The 15624-nt window shown below is 35.9% G+C and overlaps 1 protein-coding gene across 5 annotated transcripts in view; it reads right to left on the bottom strand.

The window, feature by feature from the left end:
- ROCK1 (Rho associated coiled-coil containing protein kinase 1) overlaps positions 1-15624 on the bottom strand; it is an 86422-nt gene that overhangs the window by 40749 nt on the left and 30049 nt on the right. For 2 of the 5 annotated variants that reach the window (XR_009967449.1, XM_062632871.1), the window contains exons 2-10: positions 14250-14331; positions 10363-10463; positions 9406-9543; positions 8661-8836; positions 5892-5976; positions 4048-4192; positions 3627-3765; positions 2331-2422; positions 1588-1762 (exon numbers count right to left, since the gene is read on the bottom strand). Coding sequence is in view for 3 of the 5 variants with exons in the window: in XM_062632871.1 (XP_062488855.1) it covers positions 1588-1762; positions 2331-2422; positions 3627-3765; positions 4048-4192; positions 5892-5976; positions 8661-8836; positions 9406-9543; positions 10363-10463; positions 14250-14331 (1133 nt within the window). In the remaining 2 variants the exon portion in view is untranslated. Of the gene's footprint in view, positions 1-1587; positions 1763-2330; positions 2423-3626; positions 3766-4047; positions 4193-5891; positions 5977-8660; positions 8837-9405; positions 9544-10362; positions 10464-14249; positions 14332-15624 lie in introns of those variants that run through there. The other 3 variants (XR_009967450.1, XM_062632872.1, XM_062632873.1) reach the window with 2 other exon arrangements.

Raw genomic sequence — 15624 nt, 5'->3', positions numbered from 1 at the left:
CCAGGCTGGAAGTCAAAACACAGCGCTGCACCAGCTACCACGAAGGAGAAAAATGACTGCTACTGCTGAACCCAGGACAACAACCATATTTCCTAATTTACAGTCAGCGAGACTATAGGTGTAGAAAGTATTCTACAGTAAAACATTGTACTACTTTAAAGACAGAAGTCACATTATTTTCCTGCATTTCTGTTTTTTTAAATACTCCAGCGTACATTAATAAGATTAAATGGAAGGAGGTGGGGATGATAAATGTGCAACTTTTTCTAAATGTTTAAAAAAAAATAAAAATTAACTGCTTTCAGTACAAAAAGAATAAAAATTAAATTAGAGGTTTAGTAAGTATGAATGGTCATTTCAGACTTCTCAAGACTATCACACTATCAAAGTATCATGGGACAAAATTCAGTTCTAGGCCAAAAATATTTTAGTTCTAGTATGCCTACAAAGTTATAATAGTATTCAATGGCAGAGTTCTTCAATGACCACAAAACACAACCACTTAGAACTCTAAATCCCTGACACTGTCCCCCAAGAAGGAAGAGAGGAAGAAAGAAATTATGATACTAACAAGCAATATGCTACTGCACCTTCTTCACAATACATTCCAAAATCTTCCTGCAAGGCAAAACTTGAGGTTTTTTTTTAAATTACTGACTACAATCAGAACAGTAGGTGAAATTCCTGAACTGCTGAACTCCCACAAACTGTATGCAAGCCTTGCTAAGTCCTTCTATGCCTCACTATCTAGAGCACAACAAATCCAGCTCTTTGCAGAGATGGAAAGAATTTCACCACAGGCTTGGAAAAGTGGTTCCTCTTCTACGCCAAGGACGAAAACCAGATTTATTTCCTTTAAAGTTTTCCTATCCAGAAATGCTATTAAAACTAATAGTCTCTGACACAGCCTACTAGGTTTAGCCCACTTTAAGCTTGATACCCACCACAATTAAAAGCAGCTTTCAAAGAAAAAGTTACTGAGATTTTGAATGTAGATATAGCTATCCACAGTGCCTATGACAAGAATGACTGTTGAAAGTATGAGTGAATATAATTTTAAATGATGCAATTTAAAGTCTTCTAAGTAACAGTGAAAACTGTAAAGAATCACCATCTTACTCTGCAGTGGATGAGTACTTTGAAAACAAAAGAAATTATGAAACAGGTGACAGGCAAGTAGAAAATATCCTATTTCTATTAAGCCAAGGTTTAATTTATCACATGCTAAAACACTGATGTAACCTATGGAATCTTCATATACAGCTCAAGACCAGTAATTCACAATAACACAAAGTGACATTCATGTCCCTCATTCATGACTACATATATAACTCTGTGCTCTGCAGGTGGCTCTGCCTAGTGGCGGCAACTGTGGATCTTCCTTGCTTAGCTTCTGCAGCACCACTATATAGCATTCTTAATGCAGAGCAAGGCATTTACAAATTTAGTGTGATATTTTTATGCTGATGACTAGCAGTACTAGTTCTTATTATCCAAGCGTCAAAAGAGTGTAATTTATTAGGATTCTGAATACAGCTTGGTAAGAGTCAGAAACAGTGTTGACAAAAGAATACACCATCAGCTTACTTTATGCATACATACCGACGGTTGCTGTAGTACGTAAATCCTACAAAAGGAAGCTGGTTGCCCACAAATGCTTTTGGTATAGGAAATGTTTCTTCCTCTCCTTTATCTTCTTCCAGATCATCAAAATTACTAGTGTCAATGTCACTACTTAAGTCAGGCACAACTGGTGCTACAGCTATAAAGAAAAAATAGAATAGTATGATAATAATCATTAAATTACTTCAGTGACTAAAAAAAAAAAATCTCATTTCTTGGTACAGAGTAAATAAAACTTTACACTCCGTTAAAAGAAACACGGCAGTCCTTCTGCTAACATAATAAGCCAGATCACTGTCTCTGAGAAAAGCATTATAGCAGAGTCATAGAATCCTCTCCCTCAAACTGCTGGCCATGCTCCTTTTGATGCAGCACAGCATACAGTTGGGCTTTCTGGGCTAACAGTGCATATGGCTGGGTCATGCTGATCATCTCATCAACCAGCATCCCCAAGGTCCTTCTCCTCAGGGCTAATTTGAATCCACACAGACTGTATTTGTCTTGCAATTGCCCCAACACAGGTGCAGAACCTTGTACTTGGCCTTGAACTTTATGAGGTTGGCAACGGCCCACCTCTCAAGCCTGTTGACATCCCACGGGATGGCATCACTTCCCTCCAGTATGTCAACCACACCATACAGCCTAGTGTCAGTGGCAAACTTGCTGAGGTTGCCCTCAATTCCACTGTCCACGTCCATTACACTTACTGTCTCTGAGGGTTTCCCAGGCCCATTGATCATTTTTGAAGAAAAGGTGCCGTTTAATTTCTTCTACACCATTTCGTCCTAGCCTCACTTCCCTGTTAAAGAGTGTTTTGGTTAAACATTGGAGATTACATAAACTGTTCTGAAGGAAAGACTCATTTTAAGGCATAATCTAACAACAAAGACAGAAAATTACTTCTCAAACTAAGGTAAGAAGCAGATTTATCTCGAAGTTTTCATGTAAACATACTTAAAGAAGCACAACGGCTTCATTTCAGAACTCAGTGTGGTTTTAAGCGCTGCCTATAAGAATCCCTGCTGCTACTGTTTCCACCACCATGGAGTCACAAGGCAGCTGCCAAGCAGCACTTAGGTTCTACTTTTTCTAGAAGTTCATGCTGTTACTCAAATTGCATACAGCCCAACAAATGCAACAGCTTCCCTCCTTTGTAGCATCAGTTCTCAAGCAAAGGTTATAAGTAGCATGGATACAACAGCAGTGTACTCAAAAAGTGAAACAGACCTAACACCTACAATTCAGACAGGCTTCTTGTGGGCTGACTCTACCATGATCCTGAATGACCACTAAGAGCTGGGTGTGTATTAGGGACACTCCTGAAATGCATTTTTTGCATTAGCTTCATCCAAAAGGAATTTGTTTTGTGTGCCACTCACCACTGTGCAACACAGACCAATGTAACAGTAGCTGTTACTAAGGAGTAACACTTCAAATTAAATTTATAAGGCAGACATACCCATAATAGCAGAGCTTCCCTTTCCCCAGTACACATGCTACTACTATAAAGAGCAGCTGCAATCATTGGCGACTCTTCTCCCAAATACTGGGACTGGAGAAAATAAAACTGATGCTACTGCCAGTCTAGCTCACAGTAACATCAGTTAGTAACTAGTGCTTCAGGTTAGACAAAGTAATACTTTAGAGTAGACAAAATAACTTACAGACTTAGGCTGAGGTTCTACCATGTCTTTACTGAAAAGTTTAATCAGATGTTCTGTCTTTAAGCAAAAGGCTAACAGTGCCTTACACTGCTGTAGTTCAAAGAAAAAAGCCTGACTCCTATGAACAACACTCAACTAATGTAAATGCATTCAGAGATCAGAAAAATGCCTAGGCAGCAATGAAATGGGAGCAGCTACACTGCATTTATGAAGACAATAAGAGTTTAATTTCTCTTGTACAGTTCAGAAACCCACACAGAACATTTACGCTCTTTCAAATTGAGAACAAATTTTCTTAACAAAGTCTGACTTTCATTTTGAGTAAAGCTTAACTCTTACCTATCGGTTAAAAAGGCACAAATAAGGTTTTTTGCCTCTTTGGAAATATCATTGTCATCAGGGAAAGTAAGGGAGTTCTTATGGTTCATAATCTTACTGTATGTTCCAACCAAAGAATCTGCATAAAAAGGTGTATCACCTGAAAAAGCAGCAATATAAAAATTAAAAAGTATACCAAAAGTATTTTAAATTTGATTTATAATATTTGAATTACCTATGCAACAAGGTAATTAACTAAATGAACATGAGGCATGGACAAATGTTTGTGTTTTAGAAATATACTGGCACAGTCCTCATTCTGTAAATACAGAATCAGTAAACCACAACTTAAGAGCTTAATAAAATTAAAACAGTTAAAAACAACTGTGCTTTTGGAGTCTAGTTAAGTAGCACAGTCAATTCTGATTATCCTACTACTCACCTACAAGCATCTCATACAAAAAGACTCCAACCGACCACCAGTCGCATTCTCGCCCATAGTAACCATCACCACCCTGGGACTTCAATACTTCAGGAGAGATATAGTCGGGTGTTCCCACAGCCGTATCGCATCGTACCATACCTTCCTACAAAAGGGAAGGAAACCCAGATACGAGATCCAAACCTGCAAGCCATTTCCAAGACTTTCTGCAGCCTAAGCAACATCAGCAGATCAACATCAATTTTTGTCAAACGTTTTGTTTTAAACAGGTATTTTAACGTTTTAAAATTTTAAGATACTAATCCAGAACAAAGCACAGGATTTGTCAAACACAGTGGAAGTTACTCTAAGAACCTCAGTTAATATCCAAGAAGCAATCAGAATTGAATTTAGGTGCTGTAAACACTGCACAGCCTCACCTCCTTGCGCCAGTATAAACATGTCATATACTGACAGGATGTACCATAAACAAAGCAAGCTCCTCTTGCTAGCATAAATGTGTCAATAACAGGGATTTTGCTGACAGGATCAGCTGAAGTGCAAACTTTTCACCTCTGACCCAAGATTAAATGTAGACAGAGACTTAAAACTCTAAGTAGACAGACTTCAAAACATGTAAAAGGCAAGAATGTCTGATGTTTCTCACACCCCTGAAAAAGGGCTGGCAGGACAGAGATCAGTCACACTAGAGCTGGCATCCAGAATGCCAAATCTGCAACCATGCACCTCTTTCCAGTGCCTCTCCTAGAAACGGATCTGTTGAAAAACTTGCATAAAAATATATAACTAAACAAATACAACAAATATAAATCCAGTGTTGTGTATGCAGCAAATCCAGAATGCACTACAATTAAGCTTCTCTGCTGACAAATTCACTCAGTAATGCTAATATATAGCAAAGTTTTGTAATATTTTTTATTTTCTTTTTTTTGGGGGGTGGGGCACTTACAGCTTAAACACTAAGATAATTTTTTTTCTATATTTCAAAATTCCTCAGTGTTAAGAACACAATCAATATAAAATCAAAATAAAGCCAAATTTTTGGTCAGCTATTCCACTCAAGCGTACTGCTTGTGACTTGAAGCAACTCTTCAAATTCATACACATAACCTGCACTTGGTTTTCATTGTTGCCTTTTATTTGTGGCAAAGTAGCTAAATACAGTGATTTATTCAAAGCTCCTGGAATATGCTGAGAACACAACATACTCATTGCAGAATCTCTATGAAGTATCATGCATTTCACATTGTTTTCCTCATAAATATATGCAGACTGACACAAACCAAGTTTTGTGCAGGGAATAACAGTGTTTCATGGTACATGAAATACTGTTGCAAAATTGTATTTTTTTTTGTGAGCTCAGGATATATTTTTAAAAGCAAAAAAAAAAGGTAGTAATACAATGACATTCATTAACCTGATCCCTTCATATCAGTCCTTTTGCTACATCAGCATATGGCTAATAAATATAATTGGGATTTATTGACTTGTACGTAAGCTTTGATTCTTTCATTACTGACACACTAGGTAAAGAAAATATCACTTCTTTGCGTTAAGTTTTGACAACCAAGCACTTTAAGAAATAATCCAGAAGATTTAAAGACAATCAGTCTTGACTTGAGAAAGCTCCTCTAGGGAATGGTATAGAAGTTGGTGCATTCCCTACTTCAAGAGCCATTTCCACATTCTATATTGTCACTGAATAGGATGCATAGTTAGTAATTGGAACAGAGTGGAACTTTCAACTCTTCCCACCCAACTAAAAAGTTTTCAGTACGTTTTCTTACTTTTAAGCGTGTTTTCCTTTCACAAACAGAAAAATGAAATTAAAAAAATATGTTTACCTTGTTCATCTTCATACAAGTACCAAAATCTGCTAGTTTTAAATGACCAGCTTTGTCTAGCAGCATATTATCAGGCTTCACATCTCTGAAAGGAGAAAAATGTATTTTTTTAAAGTAAATAACTCAGTTTAACTTCTGAGAACAACAAAAGTAAACTATTTTTCAGTGCAACATTGCAAGGAAAAATATCAACATGAAAGCACCACTATTTCCCCTGTTTTTTTTTCTGCTCCAAGTCTGTCCAACATACAGACTGCTGAACTACATTTAAAAAAAATTATAAGGAATGTGGAAATAAAGCCTTCAGTCACTGAATTTAACAACTAGGGACATTAATCTTGAACCTCAAGTTCCTAGAAAACACTCACTGGTTGAAGTGACAATTCTGGTTCTGAGTTAGCTATCTCAGACTTTTAAAATATAGCTTCTTCTCTGTACCACTTCTAACAAATGGATGTGATTTTCAGAATTATATTAATGTGAACAAATATATTTTCCATACTCTTTTCCACAAAATACTTCCATTATAGAAAATAAGTTTTCATGAAGTAACTGGCAAAGTTCAGAACATCTGATGTTATTAAATATACTGAAGCAGAATAATAATAGAAAACAATTACCAAGAAAGCATAACATGAATTTCAGGAAAAAGGATATTTCTGGGACCTTAAAGGAGAACTCTGGTCATAACTGTCAAATGAAGTGCAGTGGAAATGCATTGGTATGCTCACCGAATAATTTTGGTTGGGAGGGATTTTTGTAAGACTCCTGGTTAACTGCCTGATCAAAGTACAGCTAATGGTCAGATCCTACTTCAAATCTGTATTAGGTTCCTTTGGGTCAAATCCAGTTAAGTCTTGAATTTTTTCCCAAGAACAGGGATTCCACAACCTCTCTAGGACTCTCTTCCATTATTTTGACCACCCTCACAATGGAAAAATATTTCCTAATGAATAGCTAGATATTCCCCTGCTGCAATTCGCATCATCCATTGCCTTTCACCTTTTCAGTGTGCAATCTCAAGTCTGCTCCACCTTTTCTATAAAGTCTTGCTGGGCAGCTGATGCTGCCAAAAGACTAATGCTTTCTGTCTCACCTGAACACTGTGTTGTGAATGAAAACAGGGTGCTGACCCCACTACCAACCCTCTGAAGGAATGGCTCGTAGCAGACTGTTAGCAGGACATTTGCTACCTTTGAATCGTTTGTTCTACCTATTCAAACCATACCTTTCCAATCTTGCTAAAGTCAAGACAATGCACTACTCCCCCCTCAGTGCTGGAGCCCATCATCTCATCACACAAGCCAATTGGGTTGGTATGGCATGCTTCACCCATGTAAACCCATGCAGGCTCTTCCAAATCACCTTCCCATCCACATGCTTGGAAATGGGTTTCTTGGAAATTTACCCTGTAAAATTCCCAAAGACTGCCTTTAAGCTTATTAGCCTGCAGCTCCCCTGATTCTTCCTTTCATGCCCTTCTTGGGGCAGATTGGGTGTGCCATTTGTTTCTTTGCAGTCATCAGGAATCTTCTAATTGCTGTAACCTTCCAATGGTGACAGCAGTATCATAAGGGTCAGCTCCTTCATGCCCATCTTGTCTAGTGCCCTGAACATGTGCATACCCATGTTTGCATTAACTGGGACTTAGCTTGATCATCTTCTGCCACAGTCACTTTCCCAAGCTCTGCCACTAGGCACAGAGATCTGAGGGGCCTGAAAGCAAATCTTCTCAATGAAGGCTGAGGCAAAGGTGGCAGCCTCAGCCATTTCCATGTCTTTTGTCACCAGGTCCCTGATGCATTAAACAGTGGGCCCACATTTTTATGAGTTTCCTTTCATTCCTCAGATTCCCCAACTAACTCCAGTGGAAAACAAATTCAAAAAAATCTGCTTGTGTCAAAATAATCTAAATTTAAATAAATAAAATAAAGAAATAAATAGATCACTGTGCTGCTGGCAACTTTTAATGCCTGCTTTCTAAAGCTTGCAATACACATGCACAAATGGTTCATTCATCAAGGTAATTTATTCATCATATGCAGCACAGCTACATAATGATGCTCTGGATCTTCAAGCAACAGGTTAGTTGCTTGTTTTGCTTTACTTTTTTGCAAAAGCTTAAGTGTTAACACTGATGATGGGGCCAGATTACAAACTGAGAATTTATACACAATGTCTTCCTCAAACTCTTGCTGCATTTTCTGTCAAAAAGAAAGAGAATTGTTCTTCTGTTTCTAGTTCACACAATTAAAAATTAACAACAGATTAAAGTTCAAATATCAAAAAGTAAACTTCTCAACCTATTCAAGAAGTGACTACACTTCACTTTAAGGCAAGCGCATAATATGAAAGTGAACCAAGTCCCCTTGCTCTGCATCTCAATCTTCCATCTTGCCCCTTACAAGAAAACATGTGGCCGAGTGATTTTCCTCACACTGTTCACAAATTCTTGTTTAATGGGTCACTGAGGCATCAAATGCACAGCAGAGAATTAATAATTCCTAACAATGGGACAATTGGGTAAAGTGGGACAGTTTTATTACTCCCCAAACTGAGGAACATCAGCCTGCTGAAAACCTTTACTTTGACTGGAACACTTCAGACTTGAAGTTTCTGATGGCAAGAACCTTTGAAGCTGCAAGATGGAATAATTAAACAATGATGAAGCAACATTACAAATTTCAAAACTGCCTGAACGATCACTGAAATCATTCTGGTGACAGCAGAAATAAAAAAAAAAAGCTATGTAACAACTTTTTTTTTCACCTGTGTATAAAACCCATTGAGTGAATTGCATCTAATGCAAGTACAACTTCAGCAGTATAAAATCTTGCCCACTTCTCCGGAACATCGTAGTTGCTCATTAAATTCACAAGGTCCCCACCAGGCATATATTCCATCACCATGTAAAGGTAACGGTCATCTTGGAATGCATAAAATAACTGTAAAAAGCAAATAAAATAACAAGTGACTAAATGTTACAGCTTTTCTTCAATCTCTTGCTTGTTGGAAATCAAAGGAATCTCTATGCAAACTGAATTACAGAGTAACAGAATTGCTACTACTGCATCCTCCAGCAGACCTCCAAAATATTACAGTGGAAGGAGTTCTGGTTACAAATTAAGATTAGTGAACTTGGTGCAATAAATTTTGAGATCATTTCAAAGAATGCTCATTGCAGAGGAAGATAAAATGCTTCGTTATTCACTACAGAGTGAATTATTAAGAGCAGGCTCGCCAATATATATCTGGCAGAGTTTTAATAATTAACAATAGTTTATCTTGCAAATATTATGACAAAACATTGTTTTGAAACAAGTGTGATATCTGCTATTTGTTGTGTACAGCAAATGTGTACAAACTATTAACATAATGTGTTTCCCTAACAGACCAATAGAACTAAAAAAGGTCTTCAGAAAGCTAAAACATTAAATTATGTAATTCCAAGTCATACAGTGTTGTAACAAAACTATTCTACAATGACAACACTTTAAAAGGAATATAACTATACCTGAACAACCCAGGGACTATTAGCAAAAGCCATAATATCCCTTTCTTCCCAGAAGAACGCAGAATCCGATCTTTTTATCATCTCAAATTTGCTCAGGAGCTTCATAGCATATACTCTCCTTGAGGATTTATGCCTTACCTATGAAGACAAATGTGACACGCAGAATGCATTGTTGCTACATTAAGATACAAAGAACACTGCTAAATATATTACTTTTCTGCTTCACTATTTAACTATTTAAGACTCTTAATATTTTTTTAAGAATTCTATACCATAAGTCTACAGCAAAATTACATTCTATTATCTGACAATATCTGCATTGCTCTTAAAATACCTGCGAGAACTATTCAACAGAGAAGTCCATAGGTGTAACAGTTGCTCTGTAGGTATGAGTCTTTAAAAGGACAAATATTGGCACCTGTTAAATACTATGAAGTTAAATCTATTCACATTTTCTGGAGTTTATTAGCAGACATGTACACTTGCTACCATATTTCCAGTTTCTCCCACCAGTTCTCAATTTAATAAAGCAAGAAGAACAAGCCTGGTTGCTAATCTATCACAAACAACACACAACATCTCTCGTCTGAGAGAACTACATCTGAGAAAATCTGGTGCAATCTCTGAATTGGCAGAAATTCTTCTAGTTCTGAAAATTTATTCAAGTGTACACTTATACAATGGCAAAGGCTAATTTTCTTATTCATGAGGAACACACATTCATTTGCATTTTAATAGAGAAGCATGACTACAGTGTGAAACAAATACCTGTGCACTTTAAAAGCCCTGAAATATGACATTCTCAAGAACATTTCCATAGGATAAAAAGAAATAAAACTTCACTGAGCTAAAGGATTTAATATTGTAAGACTGCATCTTCTGAACACTGTACTCAGACAGACAGATGAGGAAATACTACAGAACACATTCAAATGTACAAGCAGAAACATAACTTACCAACTGAACCTCCCCAAATGCCCCTCTACCGATCACCTTCACCACTTCATAATCTTCAGCTTTCATGCGCAGGTCCCTCATTTTATTTACTGTGTCTTTATCTATATAAAACAAAATTTATATTTCTTATATAATCAATATAATTAAACTCATTCATCTCATTTCAATATTTCATACTTATTAGAAGATGTGCTGCTTAAAGAAGGCACTTCATTTTGAACCTACTTTCCTATTGGAAGCCTCTCTGCAGAATGCATGACCTCATTACCATAGTAACCAAAACCTGACATAAACATAATACAATGACTCTGCAATCAAGCCACACCTTAATTTGGGAATTTCTTTTAAAATAATTACCTGCAAAAGAAAGCTATGCAAAAATTTCATATCCAGCATGATTTTGTTTGTAAACTGATCCATATAAAAAGATTATTACTGGATATATATGCAACACATCTAGGAAAATATCCCAAGTACATACATAAGAAACTAGAAGAAACTATTTTTTAAAAAAATAAGCCTGCACTTCTATTATTCCTAATACTTAAAAAAAGCAGGTTTTAATTTAAAACATGCAGTGGGAATCACTGCAATTATTTATATAAACCTGTCATTCTATAAACTACCATAATTTACAAACTCCCAGTGGGCAGATAGTCTAATTCCAAATTTGGTCAAAGATTAAAACAGTCTATTTTAATCCATGTGGGTCAACACTGGCATGAGATTACATAGAAAAGCTTCATGCTTCAATATTTCTAAAAGCAAGGAACATCTACTAAAACAGATACATTGCTAATAAAATAGATTATGCAATGGTATTTTATTTTGAAAAATAATATTCTAGGCCTAAAAGTGAAGTTTAGAAAGAAGTAGGGACAGGGGAAGAGGAGAGGAGAAATGTGGGGTTTTAAATTCATATTTTTAAAAAATGACAAAAAATTAAGATTAGATTTCTACCTGCACTGGCCATTATCTGAAACTAAAGCAGCATATGTACAGTTGAAATTCAGTAAGATTTTATTACCACAACAGGAACAAACTTAGCTTTGTTTGAATACTCTCTGGCATTACACTAACGTAAAGCCATCCCTTTACAATGCAGCATACCACTAGCTGATTTCAATACATTATATTAGAATTGTAAATTCTGACAAATTATTTCATACAAGAATCAAAATATTCAGTAATCAAAAAAAATAATGCTTTGCCTTATTTGCCCTGATGAAAATTGACCTATAGTGGATGATGAGCAAGACTGCAAGGAACTAAAATGCAGGTATCCTCACAACAACAATATTCTAACTATTATTAACTTACTGCATAGTAATCTCACAACAGGAGGTCCACCACTTCTGAATGAGAAATCTTGACATTGGGGCAAAAGAAAGGTAGGCACATTATGAATGCTTTAAATGATTTGCAATCACAAGCCTTGCCTATGGCCAAAACAGAATTAAGGAAAAAACATCTAAAGAGGCATCCAAACTACGGATTTTTAACTAATATAAACTGGGCTTGAGAGCAGTTGCAAATTGCAATTTACTACTTGAGAGACATACTAACACTCCGTTATTTTTAGGCAATACATTACAGTAACAACAGTGTTGGAAATTTGACTTCCATATTTTAGGATCTGTTAAGCAAGGTTTATCAGGCTGCAGTTTATTTAAATACAGTTCCTGATCTCCCATTACCAGTGGAGGACCCAGACAGCATACCTTGTATGAGCAGGTGGGGTTGCTCCCATGGCTCAAGACCACATTCTCCCATTTGCCCTGAAGCTGGATTAAAAGTTTAGATGCCATCTTGAAATAAACAGTCCCTGCTGTAAAGTAAGGCTCTTAACCACCTTGAATACTGACTTCTTTATTCTTTTAATTCTGTATAGTGTGAGGCATCACAGCCCACGACAAGGGGGTTGGAACTACATAATCTTAAGGTCCTTTCCAACCCAAACCCTTATATGATTCTACATGGCAAAAAATTAATAAGGTTCTACATTTGCAAAAATTACTCTCACAACCTCAGGCAGTAGAAGCAAACTTTGGAGCCTTCACAAAAACACAATGTACACCAGAGAAAAATGAGAGGGGATCAGGACTGGCTCAGAGCAATCAGTCTATAAAATAAAGGAAGCAAACTCCCATTTAAAAAGATTTCTAGATTGCAAATACACATCTAGAATCATGATGCAAACTGTTTGGACAGCTAATACGGCAAAAAGATATTATAAGCATTTTTCTATTTGAACCAAAACAAACATGAAAACGCTCCTATATGTCTATTTTTAATTTTTTTTTTTATAAAAATACAAAACAAACTAGACCTCACTGTTCCATCTAAGGCCGCTCTTTGTACATTCACACCTTGCTTTCATATTTCAGCAAACACAGAAGATTAAAGTTCTAAAGGCAGTTTGAAATGAAATAACATGGTTTGTTCTCCACCTTCATATTACTTCAGGTCACATCCTACACCATATATAATTTATACCTACAAGATATTCATTATCAGGCAGTAAACAAGTTTTCTTCTCCTTCACTCAGCCTCAACTGCAAAAGCAAAGCTCTTTGAGTCTTACTAATGATTTCACTATTCATAAAAATTACATTCAAATTATCTGTTGCAATGAGAACTTCCTTTGCCTAACACAACTTCTCTTTTCTCCAAGAGTTTCACCACATCTTCTCTGTAAATAACTGAGTATACAAAATGTGCATGTAACAATGTGCAATATCAAATATAATTTGCATTGTGAAAAGTTAAACAGAACATTTGAACTTAAGCCTCTCAACAACCAGGTTACGTGCAAGTAAGACACCAACTAGGTCTATTGGACTCATTCTCACAAACAGAATAATATAAAATAAAACCCACAAATTCGCTAACATTGCTAAGAGTTGCAAACTAAACTATTTGAAAACACCTTGGAAACGGAAACAAAAACATCAATTTCAATGTAGCAAAGACAAAAATTATTTTAGTCAAATTACATAATATTTGCCACAAAAGTAATTTATTACAACATGTAATTGAGATTCTTATGCCTGTAAAAATCTAACAACACTAGGTTAATTTCAAAGCTTGACCATTCAGTCCACAAGCAGAACCAAGTCTTTAATCAGCAAGTGTTTCTGCTGTGATTTCCAGAATTTGTCCATATGGCAGCCTTTAGAGAAGACTTAACCCTTAAATGCCCTTTTTTCAATGATCATTATTATGAAACTTATGGTACCAACTTCTATTAAAGAAACCAAACAACTTTATTAATTTAAAATGCTTTACAGAGTAGAATGTGCAGGAAATCTGGTAGTGGAAAAATATAGAGTAAACGCAGAAAGAAATTCTGTAGATACATCAGCTGCATGCACAAATAAACCCAGCAGCTCTGCAGTATAAGAATTTTATGGTATAATGAAAAAGAGACCTTTCATACTAAAAAAAGCCTATGAAACACATGCTCTAGTCTGTCAGTGAACAAATTTTTAATATGGTTTCTTAACACTGTATCCATGTTATTTCATTTCACTGTTAACTGCTTATGATATATTAGTACATGGAATCACAAAGCAAGTTTTACGGGAATCCAGAGGGCTGCCAAGAACAAAGATAACAGGCCTTTTTCTTAAAAGGCTTTGTGCCACTGAAAACAATGCCATTTACAGCCCAAACACACTTGGACATTCAATTGCTGGGGATTAGATTTCTATAGGGAGCTGCCAGTTCTCACTGGGAAATAATCAGACTCTAAAGACAACTTGCAAAGAATTTATGCACCGCAAATCCCTAGCTGCCTTTGAAAAAGCTAAAAGCACTTACATTTTTTCTTTGTACTGGTATTTATAGTCTTTTGTTATTTAGTAACTGAAACATTAAATACTTACACCTGTTTAAGAAGTTATCAATGTTTTTGTTTTTTCTTAAGGCAGGAAAATCCAAGTCATACACCAAAGCATCTAACCCATCCTAGGGAAAAAAAACAAAAACAACAAGCAAAACTAAGTGTTTGGACAAATAATTGTACATGCTGCTAACTGAAGAGATAAGATATAAACAGTTGTCTCTATTAATTTTCCATACAAACGAAATCATTGACATTTATTTACTGATTTAATTAACACGTGAAACTCGTTCACTTCCATGGGAGTCTTCAAACCTCAATTTCCATCTACCCCAAAACAAATATACTTCTATGAATTATTAATTACCTTCTTTAGCTTCACATTTACATGAAAAATATGATTTTTCCAAATATAAAAAGAACAAACAGCAGCTCTGATGAAGTTCAATAATGTTAAAAAATCCCACCATATCACACAGTAGGCACCTGAACATTAAGTGACAACTGGCAAATAGGACGATGATGGTAATTTATTTTCGAGAGTCAATCCCCACATTTTATTCATTGAATTGAGAGAATTTTCATGAACAAGATATTGGCTTTATACATTCTAACTTAAATCTAGGAGCCAACAGCCACAAGCCCATGTGGCATTACTACCACAGAATACATCCATATGAACAAAAATGAAACAAAACTACCAAAAAAAAACCCAACAGAAAAATATAACAATAATGAAGACAGCTTTAAGGTCTTGTTAAATGCAACAAACTTCCCAACTTTTAAGTCTAAATTTTACACCAGGTATAGATGATTCTTCAGTGGACTGCATCCTCTCAGAGAGGACCTAAACCAGATGTTTTGCTGAAAACCACAGATATGGTACCTAATGAAAAATGATCAAGGGAATCATATCATGAAGAATCAAGAGCAGTAGGGAGTCTCCTTTCTCAATGTTTAAGTACAATGCAAAAATAGAGGGAGGTCATAATATACAAACTGATGGATGTCAACAGTGTGTCAGGGAAGTACTGCTATTTACTTGTCCAATTTTTACCTACATGTCTATGCTATCTGCTATTTACCTCTTGACAGTGAGATACTAGACCAGACACATCTTTGATCTGATCAGATCTGATTAGACCTAATTTGAATGTTTTCAGCTTTTATAAAATTATGCAATACAGGATTGAAAGCTACTCCATCAGATTTTAACCACTACATCCATCAAGTAATTATGCCTGAAGAAAAGCTAGAGTATAAGCTTTTTGAAAGCTTATTTTCCAGGAATATATAGTAGAGAACACACTTGATGTAGATTTTCAAAATTAGTCCTTAATCACTCACTTCAAATTCAAACCTATTCTCTCCCCTCAGTCTTTGGGGGATTTTAAGCTACAAAAAAATCAAATGCTATC

This window comes from Pezoporus occidentalis, unplaced genomic scaffold (genome assembly GCF_034315485.1).
Source record: "Pezoporus occidentalis ecotype Australia unplaced genomic scaffold, CSIRO_AGI_Poc_V1 ctg4, whole genome shotgun sequence".
In the NCBI taxonomy this organism is placed as follows: Eukaryota; Metazoa; Chordata; class Aves; order Psittaciformes; family Psittacidae; genus Pezoporus; species Pezoporus occidentalis.
The sequence above is the reverse complement of the archived record's forward strand: the minus strand, read 5'-3'. Positions and strand labels throughout refer to the sequence as shown.